A 17,534-nucleotide genomic window follows, 5' to 3' on the forward strand; every position below is an offset into this window, starting at 1 on the left:
GTCCCTCCGCTTATTGAGGCCGGCCTCAGGCGCGCTTGATGAGCGAATTGTGTTCATTGCGTTTAGAACGTTTGCATGATCTGATCGAGTCACGAGGAGTGGGGCGAACTGGCAACGTGGCCCTTCGTGAGCCGCAAATTTTAGGGTTGTGCTGTCCATGATTCACATAACATCATGACCTCACGCGTCATCATGACGCGTATTCCCGATGCGTCACTTCATTTTGTGTGAGACTCCTGATTGGTCCTGCTGCTTTGATTATGATGTCAGGCAATGATAAGGCAAACTTTGGTTCTGACATCCGAATTCTATAAATAGGGATGGGAGGATGCAATCCCGAACTTTAAAGATTTCCTTCATAAAAAAACCCTATATCTTCTTCTTCTTTTTCCATTATTATACATCTTTCCCCTTCTCTCTAACGATCCATATCGTTTTTAATCCTTTATTATTCACAACCTTCCCCTATTTCTTCGAGAACATATCTAATGTACCTTCTGAGTCAAGCGAGGGGAGCGACGCGATCCCATGAGCGATGGTGTTTCCCCCTCATGCGGAGGACGTTTCTGCGGCCACCGAGGACGGAAGCTTCCCAACGGTGGAAGAGATAGTTCCTCGTAACCCTGATATCAGGTCTGACTTCTCGAAACTGCCTGAAGTCAATCCCGAAACTTTTAAATTAGCAATGACAGAGGCTGATTTGATGGAGCTTAAGGCAAAATATGGTCTCCCCAACCTTATCGAACTGATCCCTGCCGGGTGGGATGCGATACAGGTTCACTGCCCTGGGTACTGCACCTTCTACGCCTACCCATTCCACGTCGGTTACACTTTTCCTCTTTATTCGCTGGCGGAGGAGTTTTGTCGCTATTACGGTATTTGTCTGGCTCAGTTTGCACCATACGTTTACAAACTCTTGAGGATGCTTACTAAGTTTGCGGAGCTGGCCGGGGTCGAATACTTACTCCGACATTTGATGCACCTATTCGCTCCCAACTTTTACAGGGGGACGCTGTTAAATCTCCGCTACTGAGGAGGCAAGTGCTTGGTGATGAAGATGGATAATAAGGCTAACCGCCAATTCTGGCTCAACTTCTTCTTCGTCAGAACTGAGGACGTGGTGGCCAATCCCGAGGGTTTTCCTGAGGTTTGGAATTGTACTCGTAAGTACACGACTTCCTTATTTGTAAGTATCTAATTTCCCATCGTGCTTGGCTATGGTTCTAACCCTCCGTCTTTTTTGTGCAGCTATGCGTTTGCCTCGTCCCTTGGTCGACGATATTTTTGACTGGGTAGGACAGTTTCTTCCTCACATCGTGGGGATACGTGAGTGGCCAGGATTCGTCAAAAGGTTTGGCCCTCATCCTCCCCCGACTTGTAAGTCATCTTCATTATCAGCTTCTTGGTTATTTTCCTTTTTGGGTTCTCTTTGGCTGTTTTTCGCTCTTTTCTGTATTTTCCTTATCTTCAACCAGGAGGTCTTTGACAAGATCGAGAGCTCCCACCCCGCATTCAGAAAGAGGTAGAATGCCAAGGACTCTGCTTCCGCTCCTTCCTCGATGGTGTCATCTTCGACTCGTGCCCCGATCCCTCATTTGATTATTGCTACCGCTGCTCGTGCCTCAGCTCCTTCTATTGGTACATCTCGGTCTGCTCCTTCTTAGATCGCTTCATTATACCGTCTCATAGATGAAGACGAGGAGGAGCTGGCAACCGGCGAGGAAGATTTGATGCCCCGCAAGAGGAGGCACGTGGATAGTAATGACAGGGTCACCCGCACCGTCGACGTGGTGGGAGGTGATTATTCGCTGTGCGAGACGACGACTATCATCATTGGAGATGAGGGTGAACCGGTATAGGAGATTCCGGGGTCATAGGAGCCCGATGTCGACACGTATGCCCCCGTGATGATGGATACAAGATAGCCACCCGCGGTCTCAGACACTTTGCGGCAAGTTGAGCCATCGAATTCACAACCGGCTGATGATACTTATTTGCCGACCGTTGAAAGGGGCAAAGATATTGCTGAGGAAGGCTACGAGACTGGCTCAGATACTGATGATGTCGATTTGCGAATGATAGAGGAAGGTTTCACCCAACTTGAGGTAAGGTTGGACGGGTCCACGAGGACCATCCCGATCCCTATAGATCGCGACATGTTAAAGAACACAGAGGACGTGGTCCCCAGCCTTGCCCTTCTTTTTTCCGAGACGGAGGGTAAGACCCTTAAAGAGTTGGACGACGATACTCTATCGAGGAGCATTGCTGGTCTCGTCCTTAGAGTGAGTTTCTGGCGTCCTATTTTCTCCGTTTTTTAATCCTTGCTTTTGTTTCTGACTCATTTTTTTTCTTTTTCTGGTGGCAGACGATGATATTTGAGATTCAGAGAGCTCGAAGGGAGGGGAGGCATAGGCAATTTTTATGAGATTTAAAAACAAATACTTTGAGTATCGACGCAAGCGCTGGGAACTTCGTCATTGACTTAATGAGGGGGCGACATGCAGGCCCTTCGAGACGAGTTAAAGGAGAATGATGATGAATTGGTAAAGTCCATCAAGAACTGCAGCGGCCTTGAGGGGATGTTGCGGATTAAGGAGGAGGAGCTTGAAAGAAGCAAGGGCGTGAAGGCCCAGTGTAGCGATCTTCAAGCGCAAGTAGTTGAGTTGCATAGGCAATTAGAAGAATGGCATCCTCGGTTGTGGGGCCTTATGGGTGAAGTTGCTGAGAAGCAAAGAGAGCTTGAGAAGGCAGAGTCTCTCCGCGTGGACGCTCAGAGGAGATTGGAGGTGCTCGAGCTAGCGAACAGCACCCTTCGGGATAAGCAGGACAACGACCAGTTCGCGGCGAAAGCTAAAGAGGAGCGACTACATGGGAGGGTCAGAGAGCTGGAGAAAGATAACACCTTCCTTCATGGTCAAGTAGTCGCATTGGAAGTTGAGAAGGCTCAACTGCTTGCACAACCCTCTTCTTCCCATACTTCAGAATTTCCCAACATTCCTCGGGCATCGTATGAGGAATAGATTCATGCCGAAGCTCAATTAGATGTGTACCGAGATTTTTACAAGGCAGAATCTATTTTTGAGGCCGCTCTCAAGGATGTCTGTGTTAAAGCCTGGGAAGCTCGAGTCGCTTACGAGTATAATCCCGCTACTCCTGAGGGCAATGGAGAGGGAGATGATAAAGTCGTAGACCGTCTTGAATAGGATGCTTGGTATGCTACCACTTATACCGATGGCGTGGGTGGTGTAAGCGTGGGTGACCAAGGTGGCGAGGACGTCGGTAGCAAGGGCGGTAAAGGCGTAAAAGGCCCTGGTGGTGGTGACCAGTAATGTTTCTTCTTCTCATTTTTATTATCTTTTATTGTGTAGTTGGTGGGGTCTTCATGAGCCTTAGTAAAGAATGTTTAAAGTATGAAATGCCAACTTCGTGTCTTGCAGCTTGTTCTCTTCCTGTGGTTTGTTTTTGTATTTGTATGTTTTTTAATTCTGTCGCTTGGTTGTCTTAGTTTTTTTATTGGCCGTGAACACTTAATGGCGAGTTGCGGCCAAAGGTTAATAGGCGTTTGTTCGAGCGAGGTCGAACATGGTCTTTTGTCAAGACTGCGGCCGAGGGCCGATATATGCTAGTTCGAACTGGTCAGCTATAACTGGAATTTAGTTGTGGCCAGGGCCGATAGGTGTTAGTTCGAACAAGGTCGAACTTAACCTGCATTTAATTATGGCCGAGGTCCAGTAGGTATTAGTTCGAACATAACCTCCATTTAATTATGGCCGAGAGCCAGTAGGTGTTAGTTTGAACAAGGTCGAACATAACCTGCATTTAATTATGGCTGAGGGCTAGTAGGTGTTAGTTCGAACAAGGTCGAACATAACCTGCATTTAATTATGGCCAAGGGCCAGTAGGTGTTATTTCGAACAAAGTCGAACATAACCTACATTTAATTATGGCCGAGGGCCAGTAGGTGTCAGTTCAAACAAGGTCAAACATAACCTGAATTTAATTATGGCCGAGGGCCAGTAGGTGTTAATTCGAACAAAGTCGAACATAACCTGAATCTTAGAAAGATGTGGTGATAACCGTAAAGTTTATTGCCTCGATATTATTTATTTGGTTACATACTTGGAGAAATCTACAAGTTTTTCGGGCGTTGACTGACGTTCCAGTCCCAATCTATCTAGTCCATTTATTGGTTGACCTAGAGAGTACTTGAGAGGTCGAGCAATGAATTAGTAGTCACGGTTCGTCCTCGCGTGCTTTGACTTAAAGTGTTCCATTCATCGCCTCGTTAAAAACCTCCTTGAGAAAACCCAACTGGGACAAAACTCCAATGAGGGAAAAAAGAGTATGATTGGGGGACGCTTTATCTTTTAAAAGTTGAAGTATTTGAGGTGGCTAATATTTCAGTTGTTTGGTAGTAACTTTCCTTCCATTGTTTCTAATTGGAATGATCCTTTATTTGCCTTTGTTGTGATCTTGTACGTACCATCCAAGTTTGTTCCTAGTTTGCCTTCCCGTGGGTCTTTGCTCGCTTGTGTTTTAGCTTTAAGAACGTAGTACCCGATTTTGAGTGGCCCGACCTTTGCTTTTTTGTTATAATAACGTTCTGCTTTTTGTTTCTGGGCGACCATTCTTATATAGGCCATATCTTTTCGCTCTTCGACTTCGTCGAGCTCTTGCCTTCTGCTTTCGTCGTTGCTTGTACCGCTCTTATGGGAGTACCTTAGGCTGGGTTCTCCGACCTCGACTAGTATTACTGCATAAGTCCCATAGACCAAAGAGTAGGGTGTCTCTTCTGTGCTCGTTTTTGGAGTTGTTCGGTAAGTCCACAATACTTCTGGTGATATTTCCGGCCACAGTGTTGCTAATATAATAGATGAGGGATAGCGTACCTTTATTTTCTTGAAAAAGGACTGCGCTCACAGCTACTTTGGATACAACAAGGTAAACGAGGAGATGTTCCCCTGGCTCTGATTTTGAAAGCAATGGTGGCGACGACAAGTATGCTTTTAATTCCTTCAGGGCCTGGACGCACTCAAAATTCCATTGGAGGCCGTTATCCTTCTTAAGTACGCCGAAGAATTTGTGACACCTATCCGACGATCATGAAATGAACCTTGATAGGGCGACGATACATCAGTCAACCTTTGAACCTACTTTTTAGTGGTCAAGCATTCCAGTATCCCCTCGATGGCTTTGATTTGATCAGGATTGAACTCGATCTCTCGCTGTGATACCAGGAAACCAAGATATTTTCCTGAGGCCACGCCGAATGCACACTTTTTGGGGTTCAGTTTTATTCCGTATCATCTGAGTATGTCGAAGGTTTCTCTTAGATAGTCGATGTGATCTTCTTTCCTTTTGGACTTGACCAACATGTCGTCTATATAGACTTCTATTGTTTTGCCGAGCTGGTCCTTGAACATCCTCGTCACCAACGTTTGGTAAGTTGTCCCTGCGTTATTTAGCCCTAAGGGCATGACCTTGTAGCAGTACATCCCCTAATGGGTGATGAATGTGGTTTTTTCCTGATCCTCTTTTTCCATGAGGATTTGATTATAACCTGAATAAGCGTCCAAGAAGCTCAGTAATTCATGCCCGGCCGTTGCATCGATGAGTTGGTCGATATGGGGTAATGAAAACTAATCCTTGGGGCATGATTTGTTCAAATCTATGAAGTCCGCGCACATCTGCCATTTCCCCTTCTTCTTTTTCACCATGACCACGTTGGCGACCCATTGGAGGTAGTTCGACTCCCTGATGGAGCCATTTTCCAACAATTTTTCCATCTCTTCACGTACCACATCATTAATTGCGGATCTAAACTTATGCCTAACTTGTCTTATTGGGGTGGAATGGGTCGACGTTCAGTTTTTGCATGGCAATTTCCTTTGGAATACCTGGAATATTTGCATGGCTGAAAGCAAACAAATCTGCGTTAGCTCCTAAGAATTGACGGAATTTACATGCTTCTTGCAGTTTGCACCCGGTGTAAGCCTTCATGCTGTGGTCGTTGGGGTCTAATTGAACGAGGTCGAGGTCTTCTATGGTTGATCATGAAGCTTCGACCATATCTGGTTCTCTGATGCCGTCCCCGTTGTCGTTATATGCTGACCTCGACCCTGTGATTGCTATGCCTCTTTTTATTTATCCTTCTTTTGTTGCTTGACAGGGCCGTCTAGGGCGATGTGGTAGCATTCTCGAGATGTGCGTTGTTCCCCTCGTATACTGAATATTTCCCATAGAGTTGGGAACTTGACGACCTAGTATAAGGTGAAAGGGACGGGTCTCATGGTGTGTATCTATGGTCTCCCTACTATGGAATTGTGTGTTGTGTTTTGATCCATGATGTGGAATGCAGTTTCTAGAGTGACGCCATCGGCCAGAACAGGGAGTGTGATTTCTCCAGATGTTCACTCGACTGCATTGTTATAACTAGTTAGCGTGATGCAATGCGGCACTATCTTATCTTCGAGTTTCATTTGTGCAAGTACTCGAGGATGGATAATGCACGCGCCGCTCCCGTCATCTACCATAATGCGTCTCACATCGGTATCTAAAATTCGTAAGGTAATAATGAGTGCATCATTAGGAGGAAAGGTCAAACCGTTTGTGTCTGACTTATCGAAGACGATACTTTCTTTGAGTCTGTTATACCGTTCGTGGGTGATTGATCGCTTGAGCTTGTGGGTTGTGGTGAATTTCACGTTGTTGATGGATGAGTCGTCGCTGTCGCCGAAGATCATGTGGATGGTACGGGCTGGCGAGGGTGGTTTTGGCGGTCCTTGGTGTTGCTAGTGTCCTCTGGAGAAGTTGGTCCTTCCCCGGTCGCTTAGCAACTCTTTGAGGTGTCCTTGTCACAACATGTTTATGACCTCCTGCCTTAGGGCGATGCAGTCCTCGATTTTGTGCCCTCATTCTTGATGGAACTCGTAGAGGGCGTTGGATTTTCTGGTACTCACATTTGACCTCATCTTCTGCGGCCACTTTACATTCGGTCCGAGTTTCTCCAAAGCATAGACTATCTCTGTAGTGACACACAAAATTTGTGAGCTGATAGTAAATGGGGCATACCTCTTTCGTTCCGATGAGTCCCTGTCCTTTGTCTAGACGGGCTCTCTTCATAGTGGGGGAGGCCGCAACAGTCGTTCTGATATATGGCTGATGTCGTTCCCTGTTAGGTCACTGAGCTGTAAGATCTATTCTGGCATAGTTCCTTCGATCTTTTCTGGATTCGGCCTGTACCAAGGTCAGTCGATGGGTGTGTCCATTGAGGTCGTCCTCACCTACTCGGACTTCGGCATAATAAGCGTTGCGTATTTCGTCCCAAGTGGTTGGGGGATACTTCATCAGCCGACTCAATAATTTCCTGGGTCCTCTCTAACCATCCCTGCTCAGCCCGTTCTGAAAGGCTGCAACCGCCATTCCTTCAGATACGTTCAGCAAAGTCATCCTCACTCGATTGAACCGGGCGAGGAAGTCCCTCAGCCCTTCCCCTATGGCCTGTTTAATGGCAAATATGTCGTTCACTCTTGCTTCGGCCTTCTTGGCCCCTGTATGGGCCGTTACAAACTTATCGACCATCTCTTTAAAGGTTTCTATGGAGCGCGCTGGTAGTTGTGAATACCATGTTAATGCTCCTCCCCTGAGGGTTTCGCCTAATTTTTTCAACAAAATGGAGGTCACTTGTTCTTTGGCGAGGTCGTTGCCTTTCACGACGGTGACATAATGGGTCATATGATCTTCCGGGTCGGTCGTGCCATCGTATATCCTGAGGTAGGATGATATTTTGAAGGTTTTTGGTATGGCATGGGGAGTTGTATCATCACTGTACGACTGCTCTATGAAACAACTGGCGTCTCTTTTCGGTAGCAATTTAAGGGCGCCTGGTATTCTATCGACCCGCTCCTGATGTTCTTTCATCTGATCTCAGAGCGCCTTATTTTCATTCTCCATTTCTTCCATCAATTTTAGGATGGGTGTAAGGGCATCATCACTTGCATTATCAATGTCATTATAAGTTGTACCTGTCGTTGGACGGGGTGGATGATTACCCTGCTCGTCCGTTTGTTGGATCGTAGCAGCCCCTGCGATTTCTGCAGTTGAGCCTAGGGTGGGTTTGTTAAGGATGCTCGTCAGCGTGTCGACCAACCAATTTTCAAAAAGCTTTTTGACAGTTCGGGGTGCCCCTTCCTCCGCAGATGTAGTGGCTCCTTTGTCGTGAGATTTTATTATGTTGCAGTGTAGGGGTGGCGACCCATCTCGCCTAGGGGACGCACTCGACGTCGTATCCTCACCAGCTGTTTCACATCTCTCATTGAGGACGGTTATGAGGTTGGTAGGTAAGTCACTTGTTATCTTCACCCTTTCTTTTCGGTTACCTGCCATGTTAGATTTTGCATAAGGAAAGAGAAAAGATCTTGGGCTTTGTGACGTTAGTGACTGGCGTTAGTTATAGATCTAGAGGAGACTAAACGTTTAGCTAAGAAATCCCCACAGATGACGCCAAATTGTTTGACCCAAAAATATAAATCTTGGTCCAAATAATTAATTTAAGTTAAATATAGATTAATCCTAGTTAAGAATAATATCCTCAAATCTTGTAAATCAGAAAAGGCGGTTGAATGGCATTTATGAGGGCAATAACGATTCTATGTAATAAATGCCTCCTACTATCAAGAACAGTAGCAATATGTGTGATATACAATAAATGATAATATAATGGCATTCATGTAATTAAGAGGAATAATTTAATCAGCAAGGGATGGAACAAAAGAACCTTTCACCTGACAATGATCGAACGACAAATCCTCAAACGATGGGGGATTCCTCGGATCCCACGAGAATCTTAGTGAAAAGTAAACTCTTGTATTGAGTGAAGAATGAATCTTTTTCAAAGTGTTGTTCTTACAAAATGAGTCTTACGTGCCTCTATTCTCGCTCTTTTTCCTATTTATATGAAACATAATCCTAGTAAACCCTAATAGTACATATACAGAGAATATCCACGAATATTTTCTTTAATACACTATTTCGAAAACTAGCCGTTACAGCTTCATTGACGATGCTCGAGCTCGACCATGATTGACACCTCGACCTCAACTCATGTTGACTCTTCGGCGATGCGCTTTACTGCTTCCTGATCTACCTCGACCAACGGCGGCTCGAAAACCCTTTCCTTAGTATTATCTTATTTCAAATATTCTACAAATTTTGATCCATACAACTTCCTGATCTACCTAGACCAACGGCGGCTCGAAAACCCTTTCCTTAGAATTATCTTATTTCAAATATTCTATAAATTTTGATCCATACAAAAATGTATTTTATGGTAAAGCTCGGTGTAGATGGGTCAGCAGAGGCGGAGCTAGGATTTGAAGTGTGTGAATTCTAAATTTTAAAACAGAATACTGCTTTTAGCGGGAATCGAACCCCCATCTTTCCCAGCGAACCCACAATCCTTACCGTCGAACCAAGACCCCTTTTATTACTAAGTTCGGCAGTATATATTTATATAGATTTAGTAAATATTTCAATACAAATACAGAGTTTCGGAAAAAGTTACTGGGTTCGTCCGAACCCGCACCCACTACTGTAGCTTCGCCCTGAATGGGTGGTTGTTTGGTGAAGACGGCGGTAATTTTTTGAGAAAGAGGGATTACTGTCTCTGTCTTCCCTGAGGCCTGTTCCCTCTCACTCTGTTTTTTCTATTCTGTTCCTCTCCCGTTTTCACTCCACTGTCCTCCCTGCTCTATTGCTATGTCCGTGTCCTCCCCTTTATATGTGTGTAGGTGAGTGCTTGGGGAGGAAGAAAGAAAGACAAAAGGACTAAAAACGTGTGGACCCCTCGAGAGTGAGTGAATTGGTTATTTGGATAGAGCTGAAAAGTGTGAGTGAAATTAGTAATTAAAAAAATAACTAGTGAAAAGTGTAGCATGGGACGTTGCTATGGGAATGAAGGAAAAACATGTGCACAGTGATTAATTTGTGGACAAAGCTTATGTGAATGTGCAATGTAAAATGAATTGATGAGGTTGAAAAATAAGTGGTCCCAAGTGAGTGGTCACGTGAAAATTTTGTCATGCATGAAAAAAGGATAAGAATTTTTGTCTTTTCTTTTCTTCTTTTTTTCAATTGTTTAATAAAAATTGCAAAGATATTTTAGCTAATTAAATTCAAACACTACAACTAACCACACCTATTTTTGTGACTTTTCGATATTATTCAAAGTAAGATAAATTAAAAATAACTAGGCAAAATTTCAGTTAGCTAAAACAAATAAAATATTTTTGTAATTTTTATTTTAGGAGAAAAAAAAGAAGCAAAAAAGGTCAAAAATAGGCAAAGTAACAATATTAGAACTAAAAGAAGCATCTAAGCACTAAAAAGGAGTAAAGTTTTAGGGAGGGTAAAAAATTACATGTCTACAACTGATGAAGACACATCAGATGATGAAAGCAAAGAAGATATTGAAAACTGTTTTGATGGCACGAGGTGAAACAAGCGAGGTAAGATCCTATGACTGTGATAGATGTAAAGAATTGCAAGATAATCTTGATCTTACCCTAAAGGAGTCTCAAAAGATGTTGAATGAATTGAAAAGACTCTATAGGAAAAAGAATGACTAGGAACTTAAACTTGAAGTATGTGAGATCGAAAGAGGTGTGCTTCAAGATGAGGTTCAGGAATTGCAAACGCAACTAAATGGCATGCACAAATCCACCAGTCACAGTTCTGTTAAATCTAACCATGCGACTTACAACCCAACCAAATAGGAAAAGAGTTTATAGGTGATGCTATATAAAGGGTGATGGAGAAAATTTGCCTGAGAAATTCTTGAGAAGAAAAATCACTTTGTGAAAGTGAGAATGCAATACAAAGCCAAGAGAGAAAATACAATTACAAGAAAAAGTATTTCTTGTTCTTCTACCGTTAAGTTGAGATTTTTGAGAAAGATTTTAGCACAATATTTCATTCAATTTATTCACGGGTTTCATTGATCAAAGAGTTGATAGCAATGATCGGTCTCGGTGTGGATACGCATAGAGTCATCGCACTATCGAAGAAATTTTGAAATGAGACTCTCTTCACCAGGTACGTCTTAGATTCGAACTTTGACATGTAAATAAATTTTAAATACGAAAAGATCGGCCTAGGATTGCTATTGTCTTCCGCTGCATGTTACGAACATCTATATGCAATCCTTCAGTGGTATCAAAGCGATGGTTTCTCGTGTCTAAAATTTATTTACGAAAATTTTAAGATTATATTTGAAGAGTTCAAACCATAATACTCGTGTCTTGTGCAATCGTCAAATCATTTGAATGCATATGAATTGATATTATTTTATTGTGAATAAAATATGTATTCATATAAGTTAAACTCTTGAGATAGTTCGTAACTTGAATTTGAAATTTTGTATTAAATACGACGGGTATCTATAATAGGTTATTGGATTTTATTATTATTTTTAATTGTTATTAGTTCATGAGATGTTAATTAATAATAATATTCTGGCATGAATTATTTTTATTTGATATATGTGATATATAAGATAAACATGTTAGAAGAATGTTGAATTTTGTTTTTGTGTCACGTACTTGTTTGTTACATAATTTTGAATTATTTATTACATGTGATGTACATTAATTTAGGACTAAGCATGTAAACAACTTGAACTAAATTCATGTGCTATAAAAGATTTGATCATCATGTTATTAAAAGTTGTTTTAATAACAATTCCCCCTACTAAAATTTGAGTTCTTATATAATAAAATGTAAGATATTTTATTGTAAAGTTATCCATCAAAATAAATAATTTTATCTATTTCTTGTTTATAAGGAGCGACCTGACTACCAGGAGACTTATAGTTCGAGAATATGTTAAAATTATTTATTGCATTAGATGCATGGATTGAAAGAATTATTCAATTTTACATTAGATGCCTGAACTACCTGGGGAGTATAAAATTTAATAAGTTTTTTGTTATCATGATGGTTGAACTCAACTATGCCAATATGATCGACCTGACTACCAGGGGACTATTTGGCATAGAGCTACTTAAGGAAATTGTATGGAGATACAATTGGTAAGAGTACCTACTTTTAAAATATATGTGAGAAACGACTTGACTTTCAAGGGGCTCATACATATTGTTGAAGGATTCCTTTACTCCACTAACAAAAATAAAAATTTCTTAAACTATAATGAGGGTAAATAGTTTAAAATAATTAGTGAAAATATCATTTAGATAAAAGTTCATGTCTTTATGATATATGTAAATATGTTCTTATATTGTTGCCTTTTATTTTCTATATTTTAGATTTCTCAATATGTCTGTTATATCACTGCGTAAAATACTTGAGACCAACAAGTTGGTAGGACCAAACTTTGATAACTGGTATAGAAATTTGAGAATTGTTCTCATGCATGAAATAAACTTTATCAACTTACGTATAAATGAATGCAATGCATAAGAAGTAAGTTAATAAGATCTCTCGGGATGGCATAAGATCAACATGCCTTCGATTAATATCACGAAATAAACTTTATCAACTTACGTATTTTCTGAGAAGCATGAATAGACGATATATTAATAGGACATATGGGGAATCAAGAACATAGGCAACCCTAGTACTTCTAAGAATATAGTCATTTGTGAAAGTTGCGTGTTTGCTTGTTTCATTGTATCATATGGATCATGCCAAAAGGAAAGAAGGGATAGCCTTAATATACCTTATAGAAATCTGTCCAATAACAATGCTAAACTCAGCTCACTGCGCCTTAATCTACAACAATGACAGTGAAGCTATTGTCTAGCTATGAATGGCTCTCTAACTTATAGAACGAAAGTAACTTAATTTGTAACAAAACGGGCAATATTTCCCCTGATTTTACTTCTTCCTCAAGCCTACTATAAGTGAGACAACAAAACAATACAATCAAAAACTCAGAAACAACCTAACTACAATTCGGGACCTTTAATACAACAAAAGGCCCAAATATACCATAACACACCCAACCAACAAGTTATCAATTAGCCTGAAATTGCAACGACGAGCGACCAACCCACTATCCTACCACATGTGGCATTTCTCCACGCCCTTTATCCTTCCAAACTTCATAAATCAAAAGCACAGGCATGAGTGGACTACAAAAACAGTCCACTACAAGTGGAATAAATCGAACTCACGGCTCTGATCATCGTCCCGTGAGTCCTAACTTTTAGGAAATGAATTTATCAACCTTCATTGAGATTTAAAAGCTTAAATACAGCAAGTAAGCATTTTATTAACTATGAAGTGCCTTCAAAAACTCAAACTACAAAGAAAAAAAGGGGTAGTATAATGATACTTACGTCATAGGGATCGTTCTAATGTTATCACTTCTTGATTTACCCGAGATGTTAATCCTTTTTAAAACCCTTGTAGAAAGCTTAAGGGTAAGTTTATAGGTCTTATTTTGTTCATGGTCTGTGGAAAAATGAAGAAAGAGACGACATAAGGGATATATATATCCACTTTTGAAAAGTCAAAGAGGTGTTAGCTTGGCACCCTAGCATTGTCCCTTCTTCCGACGCTTATATCTTTTTATACGGATATCGTATGAATGAACGATTAAGATTTTTGGAAACTACATTCCAAGACCTTAAATTTTGTATATAATATATCCCAAGAAGACCTCATATAACATAAAAAATATATTGCTCAAAACGCTTCGTACAAGGAAAATCCTTAGTCGGTGTTTTCGCAACTTAAATCCGATTTTTCCCCAAACTTTACATTTTATATCCAAATATAATATATAGTCATATTATGAATCATCAATCATTTAAATTATGATTAACAAGTCTCATATTCATTATACGTCACCTTGGGACGCACAAGATGTAACAAACTTCCCCCCTTAGAAATATTCGTCCTTGAATGTTGAACTCCTAGAGATCTATAGAAATTTTGGTAGAGTCTCCTTTGTAATGGTAATACTACTAGCCTGTCATGCAGCAAACACAATAGTACAAAGCCACACGGGGCCACGATCATCAATAACAACAATGGCCTCATACGACCAATGACAGTACCTAACATAAGAATCCAGTATCGTATACACACCTAAAGGATGTGATGTCTCAGTCTGCTCCTCCTCCGGAAGTAGAAACAAGTGAGGATACCTAGACTTCATGTCTTATTCAGCTTCCCAAGTCATCTCCTCCACATTTTTATTTTTCCAAAGTACTTTAACCGAACCTACGTCCTTAGTTCTTAATCTCCGAACTTGTCTATCTAGTATAGCAATGGGAGATTCCTCATATGATAGCTGCTCTGTGACCTGAACATCGTCAACTGGAATGACTCTAGAAGGATCTCTGATACACTTACAGAGCATACACACGTGAAAGACTGGATGTACGTACTCTAAGCTGTAAGGCAAGTCTAACTCATATGTTACCTAGACTACTCTGCGTATGATCTTATAAGGTCCAATATACTGAGGGATAAGCTTCCTTTCTTACCGAATCTCATAACTCCTTTCATCGGTGATACCTTTAAGAATACCCAGTAGTTAACCTGAAACTCCAAGTCTCGTCGTCGATTATCTACATAGAATGTCTGACGACTTTAAGCTGCTAATAGCCTTTCCTGTATAAGCTTAATCTTCTCAACTGCCTATTGTACCAACTCTGGTCCTACTAACTTAGTTTCCCCAACATCAAACCATCCGATAGGTGAACTACACGTTCGTTTGTAAAGTGCTTCGTATGGAGCCATCTGAATGCTAGAATGATAGCTATTATTATATGTGAATCCAATAAGCGGAAGATGATCATCCCAACTACCCCTTAAGTCTATCAAACAAGCCCGTAGCATATCCTCAAGTGTCTGAATAGTACGCTCAGCCTGATCATCTATCTGGGATGAATTATTGTACTAAGACTTACCTGAGTCCCCAATCCTTTTTGGAAGGACCCCCAGAAATTAGCTATAAATTGAGTACCTCTATCTAAAATAATAGCTATAGGGACACCATGAAGTCGTATTATCTCCTTAATGTAAAGCCTTGCATAATCCTCTGCTGAATATGTAGTCTTGACAGGCAGAAAATGGGCTGATTTTGTAAATCTATCAACAATCACCCATATAAAATCAAACTTACGCTGGGTACTAGGTAAGCCTATGATGAAATACATATTAATTATTTCCCATTTCCAAGTTGGAATCTCTATAGTATGAAATAATCCATCGGGTTTCTGATACTCAATCTTAACCTGCTGACAATTAGGGCACTAAGCAACAAATTCTGCTATATCCTTCTTCATTTCATCCCACTAGTATATTTTCCTGATATCATGATACATCTTCATTTCTCTTGGATGAACAGAATAACGAGAATAGTGAGTTTCTCCACAACCCGTCGACGCAGCCCTACCATATTAGGAACACATAATCGACCTCGATATCTGAGGACTCCATCTCCTGTAATCTCAAATATTGTCTTCTCCTTTTGAGGGGTTGTATCTATGTAATGAGCTAGCACATGATCCTCATATTGCATTCCTTCACTCCAGTTACTAAAGAGGATGTTGCCGTGTCCTGAATAGTAACTCTAGTATCACTTGAATCCAGCAATCGAACTCCAAGACTAGATAGCTGATGAATCTTATAGGCTATCTTACTCTTCTCTGGCTATAAATATGATAGGCTACCCATAGATCTACGACTGAGGGCATCAGCTACTACATTCTCCTTCCCTGGATGGATAAAATATCAGCATCACAGTCTTTCAGTAGCTCCAACCATCACCTCTGACATTAATTCAATTCCTTTTTCTTGAAGATATACTGAAGGCTCTTATGATCTGTATAGATATAAACATGAATGCCATATAATAGTTCCTTCACATCTTTAGTGCATGGATCACCGCGACTAACTCTAAATCGTGAGTCGGATAATTCTTCTCGTGCTTTTTTAGTTGTCTAGTAGCATAAGCGACAACCTTACCATACTGCATCAATACACAACCCAATCCAATGCCCGAAGCGTCATAATAGATAGCATAACCATTGGTCCCCTCTAGGAGTGTCAGAACCGGTGCTGAAGTCAATCTGTCCTTCAATGACTGGAAACTCCACTCACAAGCATTAGTCCACTGAAAATTAGTTGCCTTCTAAGTCAAGTTTGTCAATGGTGCTGAAAGATAACAAAATCCCTCTACAAATCTCTCGTAATAGCCTGCCAAACCCAGGAAGCTATGAACCTCCGTCGGTGTTGTGGGTCTAGGCTAAGTTTTCACTGCCTCAATCTTCTGTGTATCAAACCCGGATACCCTCACCTAAAATAATATGCCCAAGAAAAGCTACAGAATTCAACCAGAATTCATAATTAGAGAATTTTGGGTACAGCCTTACTTTTTTGTAGAACTCTGAGCACAGAACACAAATGATTTGCATGCTCATCCTTTGAATGAGAGTAAACCAAAATATCATCTATAAATACAATCACGAACAAATGTAGAAAGGGTATGAACACACGGTTCATCAAGTCCATGAATATTGCTGGGGCATTGGTCAAACCAAACGACATAACACGAAACTCAAAGTGCCCGTAGCTGGTCCTAAATGTTGTCTTCAAAATATCTTTCTCTTTAACCCTTACCCCATGGTACCAAACCTCACGTCTATCTTCGAGAAATACCTAGCACCCTGCAACTGATCAAATAAATCATCAATCCTCGGGAGCGGGTACTTATTCTTCAACTGCCTGTAATCAATACACATCCGTAAGGAACCATCTTTCTTTCTCACAAAGAACACACGTGCTCCCCACGGTGATGTACTGGGTCCGATAAAGCCTTTTCAAGTAAATCCCTCAATTTTTCTTTCAACTCTCTCAGCTCTGCAGATGCCATTCTATAAGGAGAAATAGATATTGGTTGAGTATCTAGTAATATGTCAATAGGAAACTCAATCTCCCGCTTTGGCGAAAGGTCTGGAAGCTCATCGGGAAACTCTTTAACCACCAGGATAGATTAAAGGGTCGGTGACTCTTCTTTCACATCCTGTACCCGAACTAAGTGATAAATATATCCCTTTCTGATCATGTTCCTTACCTTGAGATAGGAAATAAACCTACCTCTCAGCGATGAAGTATTACCTTTCCACTCCAGAACTGGCTCCCTTGGAAACTAGAAGTGAACCATCTTTGATCTACAATCAACATTAGCGTAACAAGAAGCCAACCAATCCATACCCATTATAACATCAAATTCTACCATATCTAACTTAATCAGGTCTGCTACTATAGAAGAACTATGAACTACTACTATACAATCTTTATATACCCGTCTAGCTATCACTGGATCCCCAACAGGTGTAGACACCTCAAAAGGTTCAATCAACTCATATTCTATCCCAAACTTACTAGCAACCAACAGAGTGCTGTACTATAAGGTGAAACCTGGATCAATTAATGTATATACATCATATGAGGAGACTGATAATATACCTATAAAAATATGAGGTGATGACTCATGATCCCGA

At 41.0% G+C, this 17,534-nt stretch overlaps 1 protein-coding gene across 1 annotated transcript; it reads left to right on the top strand.

Moving 5' to 3' along the window:
- Positions 1–2,498: 2,498 nt before the first annotated feature.
- On the top strand, positions 2,499–3,020 carry LOC138900987 (uncharacterized). The gene has a single exon (XM_070188699.1). It carries the CDS (start codon positions 2,499–2,501, stop codon positions 3,018–3,020), a length of 522 nt encoding a protein of 173 aa, XP_070044800.1.
- Positions 3,021–17,534: the final 14,514 nt, after the last annotated feature.

This window comes from Nicotiana tomentosiformis, chromosome 1, assembly GCF_000390325.3.
Source record: "Nicotiana tomentosiformis chromosome 1, ASM39032v3, whole genome shotgun sequence".
NCBI lineage: Eukaryota > Viridiplantae > Streptophyta > Magnoliopsida > Solanales > Solanaceae > Nicotiana > Nicotiana tomentosiformis.

Coding starts and splice junctions, on each gene's coding strand:
- LOC138900987 (XM_070188699.1), top strand. CDS start 2,499: ATGCAGGCCCTTCGAGACGAGTTAAAGGAGAATGATGATGAATTGGTA.